This window comes from Fundulus heteroclitus, unplaced genomic scaffold (assembly GCF_011125445.2).
Source record: "Fundulus heteroclitus isolate FHET01 unplaced genomic scaffold, MU-UCD_Fhet_4.1 scaffold_178, whole genome shotgun sequence".
Taxonomy (NCBI): Eukaryota; Metazoa; Chordata; class Actinopteri; order Cyprinodontiformes; family Fundulidae; genus Fundulus; species Fundulus heteroclitus.
This window is the reverse complement of record NW_023396590.1, coordinates 285,992-293,808: the sequence shown is the minus strand read 5'-3', so window position 1 is coordinate 293,808 and position 7,817 is coordinate 285,992. Positions and strand designations below refer to the sequence as shown.

At 44.2% G+C, this 7,817-nt stretch overlaps 1 protein-coding gene across 5 annotated transcripts; it reads right to left on the bottom strand.

Moving 5' to 3' along the window:
* Positions 1 to 205: 205 nt before the first annotated feature.
* On the bottom strand, positions 206 to 7,811 carry LOC118556277 (ADP-ribosylation factor-like protein 13B). 5 transcript variants are annotated; one of them, XM_036129502.1, is made up of 10 exons: positions 7,770 to 7,811; positions 5,802 to 5,872; positions 5,480 to 5,729; positions 5,234 to 5,339; positions 2,868 to 3,070; positions 2,674 to 2,788; positions 2,429 to 2,585; positions 1,838 to 1,951; positions 1,075 to 1,143; positions 206 to 610 (listed from the first exon to the last, which is right to left on the bottom strand). In XM_036129502.1, exons 2-10 carry the CDS (start codon positions 5,854 to 5,856, stop codon positions 534 to 536), a joined length of 1,146 nt encoding a protein of 381 aa, XP_035985395.1. In that variant the 5' UTR covers positions 5,857 to 5,872; positions 7,770 to 7,811; the 3' UTR covers positions 206 to 533. The 5 variants fall into 5 exon arrangements, with proteins under 5 accessions (XP_035985395.1, XP_035985391.1, XP_035985392.1 ...); XM_036129498.1 differs by lacking the exon at positions 7,770 to 7,811 and adding an exon at positions 6,796 to 6,966; XM_036129499.1 differs by lacking the exon at positions 7,770 to 7,811 and adding an exon at positions 6,796 to 6,966 and having other exon boundaries at positions 206 to 458.
* Between the last annotated feature and the right edge of the window lie 6 nt (positions 7,812 to 7,817).

Below are 7,817 nucleotides of genomic sequence, written 5' to 3'. Positions count from 1 at the left end.
ACATATAGCTGGCTAGAGTCAGGTTACCTCTGAAGGCCTTGGGGGGAAAATATCCTCCTGGTCACACACTGATGAGGGATGCTCCCCTAATTTTCCTTACAAACCAGTCACTCATTTGTCTTTCCAGCTTTATAGATTTATGACCAAGAAGAAATGTAGCGACACGGAAACAACTGAGCAACAATAATTTCCTTTCCTTTTGTGCTAAGGTTAGATGAGGTTTTATTTACAGTGTTCCTCAGTTCAAACCATTTTAGTCGGACACACCGACTGGCGACTTGCAATACTGATCGATAGTAAAAATTAAAAATGATCTAGATGCAGTAGAATCTGGCCGAGAGTTCAAGTTCAGCATGAAACAGTTTGGGGAATTGAAATCGCGGCTGTTGAGCTCCGTTTCCTCCAGCCGCCGGCTCCCGCGGTCGTCCCGTTTGGTTTGGTTGCCTACACGCCGTTCGCTTGAGACAGAAAGCACAGGAGAGAGCCGTGATTGGTCGGTAGCGCACCTCAGTCAGTCAGTCAGTAAAGGAGCTTTAAGAGATGACGTCTTGGGAGTCGCCGTTTGGTCGCGGCCTGTTGGCGAGCGGCGGGAGGGGCTTCTTGAAAAACTCTGCAGAGCGGAGGAGAAAAAAAGTTTCGGCTACGTTACTAAAAGCGGCATCCGTCGAGTCCTGGGGAAGAAGAAAGAAACACACAGCCTGGGCCGGTTAATGGCAGCAGTCGATGGGGTGGCTGTGATGCGGAGGGAAAATGAGTGAGAACAGACAAACGGGCCATTGTGTTGATTAGGACATCTGCAGCCATGAAGAACCCACAACATTCAAGCACATGCCTGGTGAGACGCAGGAGGGGGGAGCAGTCTGAGACGCTGGTTAACAGTCGGGCCACGTTTTAAGGCAGAGAGATCAGCGTTTCCCACTCCTTTATCACTGCAGCTTCTTTAAAGTCTGACGGAGGCAGGAAACACTGACCGCCGGCCTCAAACGTGGACTCATATGAGGTCGACTCAAACCGAGGAGGAGTTAGTGAGAGGAAGCATGACGTGATGGACAGACGGCTCACGGGCAGCTTTACCAGAATGTCCTGAGTCCCCGAGCGGCTCGAGTTTGGGCAGTCTAGAGGCTTTGGGCGTGGCCCATCCCACTGGAGGAAGGAAAGGAAGAAAACAAACTGGTGAGGGGGAACAAAAACGAGGCAGCAGTGTTGCCGACCCTCCGTCTCTTGAGCCCATTGGGTTCCTAGACGCTTCACTGTGCATTTACAGCCAACACAGCAAAAACGGAACTAGAAATAAGTAAAATATTCTTTAAAATTAGTGTATTTGTCCTTGATTTGAGCATGTAAATAAGATGGTTTGCCCATGGAATAAGATTTTTGCACTTAAAATAGGAACAATTCATCTCCATCTGCTTATTTTAAGTGCAGGATGTCTAATTGTCTTATTTTAGGGGTCAAAATAATCATTCCGTTGGCAGATAATCTTATTTATCTGCTCAAATCAAGGATTAAAACGTTAACTTTAAGAACATTTTACTTATTTTTAGATTCGTTTTTGCAGTGAACACAGCGTCGGAGTTTAACGTTGAGAAAGGAAGGACACAGAGAAGGGAGGATTTGAGGGAGGGAGAAGTTAGGGAGGAAGAAATTAAAGACAGAGAAGGACTGAAGGCCACAAGGAAGTAAGGGAGGAAAGAAATTTAACGAATGAAGGGATAGAAAAGAGGATTTGAGGGGTGAGGGTAGGAAGGAAAAAAGGAAAAAGTGATGGAAGGACAGAAGAATAACGTCTATCTAATCATTTAGGACAAGACGTTGCTGATCAGGAAGCCTGACTCACCAGGCGCAGGCGGAGGCGTGGGGCTCTGGGCCGGCCCGTCCTCCGTCCTCAGCGGGTCCACCCTGTGCTTCCTCTTCAGGTGCAGCTTGCTCGTCCTCTTCCTGCTCTGCTCGCCTGCCGGGGTCCAACATGCGGAGACAATTCAGGTGGCGCTCTTTAGTTGCCTCTTTCCTGTGCACTGCAAAAACAGACTAAACTAAAAATAAGTTAAAATGTTCTTGAAATGAGTGTATTTGTACTTTATTTGAGCAGGTAAATAAGATAATCTGCCAATGGAATAAGATTTTTGCACTTAAGAACTCATCTCCATTAACTTATTTCAAGTGCAGTATATCTAATTATCTTATTTTATGGGTAACATTACTCTTTCCATTGGCAGATTATCTTATTTATCTTATTTACCTGCTCAAATCAAGGACAAATTCACTCATTTCTAGAAAATTTTACTTATTTTTAGTTCTGTTTTTGCAGTGTGTAATTATCTGATTAACTTCACGCCCTCGTGTGTAAAGTTTTCACAACCCGAGGCTCGTTAAAGGGAGGCGAAAACCCCTCTTACACTCGAGTGTCGCTGCCACAGCAACAGCTCACCTGTTGTGTTGTCTGGCGTTTGTCTTGTGTCGTTCGGCTCTCCGGCGGCGTCTTCGTCCTCCTCCTCTTCCTCGTGCTCCAGGTCCTCCTTGGGGCCGTTGCTCCTGTCCTGTTGCAGCTCTATCTGCTCCTTCCTCTGCGTTCCTTGCTCTGTGTCCTGAGGAGGAAACGTTTTTTTATTCCTGTGCTCTGTGAAACACGCCGCAGCCTCAGCTCCCACCCGGTATTAAACGCTGATCGTGAACCTTGGAGATCAAGTTCCCGATGGGCTGGAAGGGGCTCTGTACCGCCTCGTCGCCAGCCTCCTGCTCGTGGACGGGCCTTCCTTCTCGCTCCGCCTCCTCGCGCTCCTGCCGGTCCCTGTGGACAGCTTTCACGTTGACCCTCCTGCCTCGTGAAACCTCCGGTTCCAACGGCTTTTCACAGACGTTCTCCTCACCTCTCCTCCCGGATGCGCCGCACTCGCTCCGCCCTCTCCTTCTTGTCCTGCTCCTCCAGGGCGCGCTGCTCCGCCGTGTCCTTCTGCACGCGCTCGGCAATGGCCTCGTAGTCATTGCCGATGTTGCTGAGCAGCCAGTTGAGGCCCTTCTTGATGGACTTGTCCACCTTTCTCCCGCACCCTAAAATGGCCGAGCAGGGCTCCTGCAGCACAGACGCAAACGTTTGCTTTCACAACCCGCCTTAAACTTTCCCCCTTTTTGACAGACTTGATTGTTGCGACTGCTTCAGGTGACGCTAATCCACTCTAACGGCTGCAGTACGACGTACTGACCACTTTTGCTCACTGTGTTTTCTGCTGCTGCTCTCATAATTTGTTAAGATCGCAGACGTTACCCAAGACAGAGTACGGAGGGGTTGATTTTCTTATAGACAGTGACCTACACTGCAAAAACAGAACTAAAAATAAGTAACATTTTCTTAAAATTAGTATATTTGTCCTAGATTAGATAAGGTAAATAAGATTATTTGTCAATGGAAAGAGTAGTTTTACCCCTAAAATTAGATAATCAGATATAATGCACTTGAAATAAGTTGATGGAGACGAGTTGTTCCTATTTTAAGTGCAAACATCTTATTCCATGGGAAAATTATCTTATTTACCTTATCGAATAAAGTACAAATACACTAATTTCAAGAAAGTTTTAACTTATTTTGAATTTAGTTTAGTCTGTTTTTTCAGTGTATGCACTTACTGCTTTTCTAACCCTGTAAAGTCATCCAGACAGTCCTTGACGGAGCTACTGGAGGTTTTGTTTTGTTTTTCTCGTTTATAGAAAGTATTCCTCGTGTTTAGCTGAGTGTCTCGGCAGATGGCCGCTCTCTCTGAACAAACGCTCTGTTAAAACGAAGTTGTTCCTTTCCACCGTCGCCACATGCTTGGAGGAGCGATTGAAGCCACAGATAATTCCTTCTTTTTTTTAATCCATCGGACATTTTGGATCATTTGACCATAGAGCAGTGGTTCTCCAGTGTTTTCTGTGGTGGCCCCAAACAAAGAAATGTAACGTCTGTCGTTTTCTGTTTTAATTAATTAAATCTGTTGTTCTGAAGATTACCCAGAATCCCTTTTAAAATGTATAACATATATATGGGTTCATTTATAACAGGTAACAATTGTTTCTAACTAGAATATTTCAACATTGCCACCTGCTGTCAACTTTTAACTAGTTATGAACATCATAGGGCAAAAATAATATCAAGCCATTAATATTAAAGATAAACTTGAGTTCAACTAAGTTTTGTACTTTTTTTTAGGAGTTTATTAATAGTATTCATCATACTAGCGACTGCAGGTACAGACCAAACAGCAGGGCCTGTATGTTCTGGACAAAAAAAGCAAGGCTGCCCTTGCGCCACCCAGGGGGCGAGCCCCACTATTTGAGAAGTATTATATAAAGTATTATAGATCAGAATGAATGGGTTTATGTATAATTTGACTGAATTTGATGATGTACTAGATCGAACTGCGTCGACTCAAAGTTAAACTCTGAACGTATCCGGATCCTGTACACCTGGATATCAGCTACATCCGTTTTCCTCGTAAAGTGGCTGGAGGTGACGTTTGTGGCGAGTTGGCGCTCTACAACCAAAACTCTACTAGAATAATAAGAGCCTGTGGATAAAACAGGGTTCCTACAGCATAAGGCAAGTTAAATTCAAGACTTTTTAAGACTTTTTAATGCCACTTGAAATAAAAAGTTAAGACCAACTTCACGATAAACAAGATAAACCTGGTTGCGACAACTTCATCCAAATGTTGATTTTAACATAAAACATTACTTTCTGGCCCAGTAGACATGCTTAAATTTTTGAAAAACATACCATATAGGAAGAAAGCTAAAAATAAAAAACACACAAATAGCAGATATATTTTTAACAACTACTGAACTGAATTCACAAACTGTTTTGTTCCCTACTAAAATAAACTATAAATCAGTTTTAAAAACCACAACATAACCAGTGCCAACTCTTTTTCGCAGCTATGGTCCGGCCGCAACAGTTTTTATTGGTTCCGCTATCTGGACGGAACCAATAATGGTTACATTGTGCCGTTCGGTAAATTAAAAAAAATATCTAATTGTGTCAATTATTTGACTGTTTGGTAAGGATTACAAAAATAAAATCCTAATTATGACCTGGTAACAATTTTAAGACTTAAGAAAGACTGATTTAAGACATCTTAATGCCAATTAAGGCCTTAGTTTTATATTACAGAATTCAGTGCCTTTTAAGACTTTTTAAGGATCCGCGGGAACCCTGTAAAAGCAAGGCTGAGGTTTTAATACCAGGTGCAGAAACACTCACGATCTGACAGAGACACTTGTTCTCGTTTACGAGCTTCTCCAACGACAGGTTCTCGATGATGTCTGCTTCGGCCAGCGCTCCCTCCATGTCTTGTTTGTTGGCAAGTCTGAGGGCAGAGAGGAATAACGGATTCAGTTTCCACAGCTGGTTAAACAGGTTGAAACCTTTTAAAAAAAAATCGACTGTGCACGACTAAAAACCCAAACAGATGGCCCTTTTTTAAAAAGATCATGACAGAGCGCTTACACCAGCACGGGTTTCCCGGCGATGCGCGGGTGCTGCAGGACCTGCGCCATGGTCTCCCGCGTCTCCTGGATGCGCTGCACGTCGCTGGAGTCCACCACGAACACCACGCCGTGGGACTCCGAGTAGTAATTCTTCCAGATATCGCGGATCCTCTTCCCTCCTCCCAGGTCGAAGATCGTCACCTCAAACCTTCCCTGCTTCAGGTCCACCTTGGAGAAGCCCACGGTGGGAGCCACGTCTTGCGGATTCTCTAAAAGGGGGAAGCGAATTAAGCGCGGGGCGGAGGCAACTTCTCTTGGGCAGCCTGACAAAGGACACCAACCTCCCTGGATTCCTCGCACCGCCGCCGTCTTCCCCGCGTTATCCAGGCCCACCATCACCAGGGTCACCTTCCTGTGAGGGAAAACGAACGCAAACACGTCACTGTTACAGTCGGACACAACCAACCTGCTGGTATTATCCCCCGTATGACGCATCTGAGGGCTCAGATAAGCTGGGAAATAATCGGAGAGCTCCGCGGCACGTCGGCAACGGTCACAATTTTTGTTGATTTTTACACTGAATAAATAGAAAATATTTTTGACGTCATATCTGCTGTCAAACTCAGCAACAAAACGCATGATTAAAAAAAGAAAAGGAAGGTATTATGATGTCGTAAATGCCACAGGAGGGGAGCGGGCAGCGCTGCTGGGTAGGCAGACGTCCCTCCAGTGACAACAAGGAAGCAGATGACGCAGTCGGCAAGTTTAAACACTTACCACCAAGATATTACCCGGGGTTTCTACCTGAATTAAAGCAAATTAAACCTCCCTCAAAGCAAAGCTAATCAGAATTTAAAGCAAAAACAGGAGCCGGATCTGTCATATTAAACTCAACAGTCTAAAACAAGCACAGCAAAAAAAAAGGGAACTTAAAGTAACATTTTCTCGGAATGAGTGCATTTGTCCTTGATTTGAGCAGCTAAATAAGATTACTTGCCAACTGAATTACTATTCTGACCCCTAAAATAAGTAGAATAATTAGATATACTGCACTTGAAATAATATGAGTTGTTTCTATTTTAGGGGTAATGTTATTTACCTGCTCAAATAATAAACTCATTTCAAGGAAATTGTACTTACTTTTCGTTCCTTTTTTTTTTGCCGTGCGAGGAAAAAATAATTACAGCAGGTGGTTTTAAAGAGGCTTTATTTTCTAAAACAAAGGTGGCAGCTTTTTAGAGAGATGCACTCCTGTAATTCTGACCAGCAACCGTGCAAAAAGCCAGCTGTTCATCAACCAAGCCGTCCTCCTCCGTCTCCCGGCAGCACACTCAACTTTGACATCTGCGCCTAAACGACATCAGACGCACGATCCATGCGACAGTCCTCTGCAGCCAGCTGGCCCTCATGGGTGCAGGAGCTGAGGCGCCGGCCGCTAACCCATAACGCCGCCGCCGCTGGACGCCGGCAGCAGCGGCGGGCAGCATGAAGGAGACCCGCTGAGGCGACCTGGCTGCGGGATTAGTCGGGGATTTCTGACTAAGTCTTGAGGATCAGGTGCCTCACGGTCACCACGTGAGTTAAGAGCCGCTGATTACGCTCCTGCCCGTCTGGGCACTCGCTGCTGAATACGTGATGGTAAAAAAAAAACAGCCAAATACGACGCGTTTACGTCTGAGCGCCAACTACTCTACATTTTACAGCTTTTCAGCGACTGTTTGGGGTTAAAATGATTAAAAAATATGTTTTTGCTGTACATTAAAAACAGCGAGAATACAAAATGCATCCAAGTCTTAGTGGAAAACTTCAATAGAATGAGTTTTAGAATTATTACTGTTAGATTTCATCTTGCATTAATACATTTGTAGCTTTATTGCTATTTAATTATCTCTTTGGGATCAATAAAGTGTACTTTTAGCTTTTCATTGTTTTAAAATCAACTTATATATAGAACCTATATTTTTCTGTTGCATTGCCTGTTCTTATAGCAGTTATTGTGACCCGGGCGTGTCCGTCTCCACCAACAAACACCGCCTCTGTTAATTGCATTTGTTCATCATGAGCCTCTAACAGCTTATGAATTGTTTACTATCTCGGTTTGTCGTTGTAGACCCTTTATCCCCCCCCCCTGTTTTTATCTCTTTCTTAACGACCTTTTGTGTTCCCCTCATATATATAAAGACAAATATATGGTTATATGTCGTAGAGTAATTAGCATTTGCACAGCTTGACAATTTTGTTTAAGTCTGAGCTCAAGAACAATGTGAATAACCCTAAAAATGAGCATTTGCTGCTAAAAAAAAATCAACTTTTTCACACTGCTGGATCCGTGCTTCTGGGTTTTTGTGTCTCTTTTC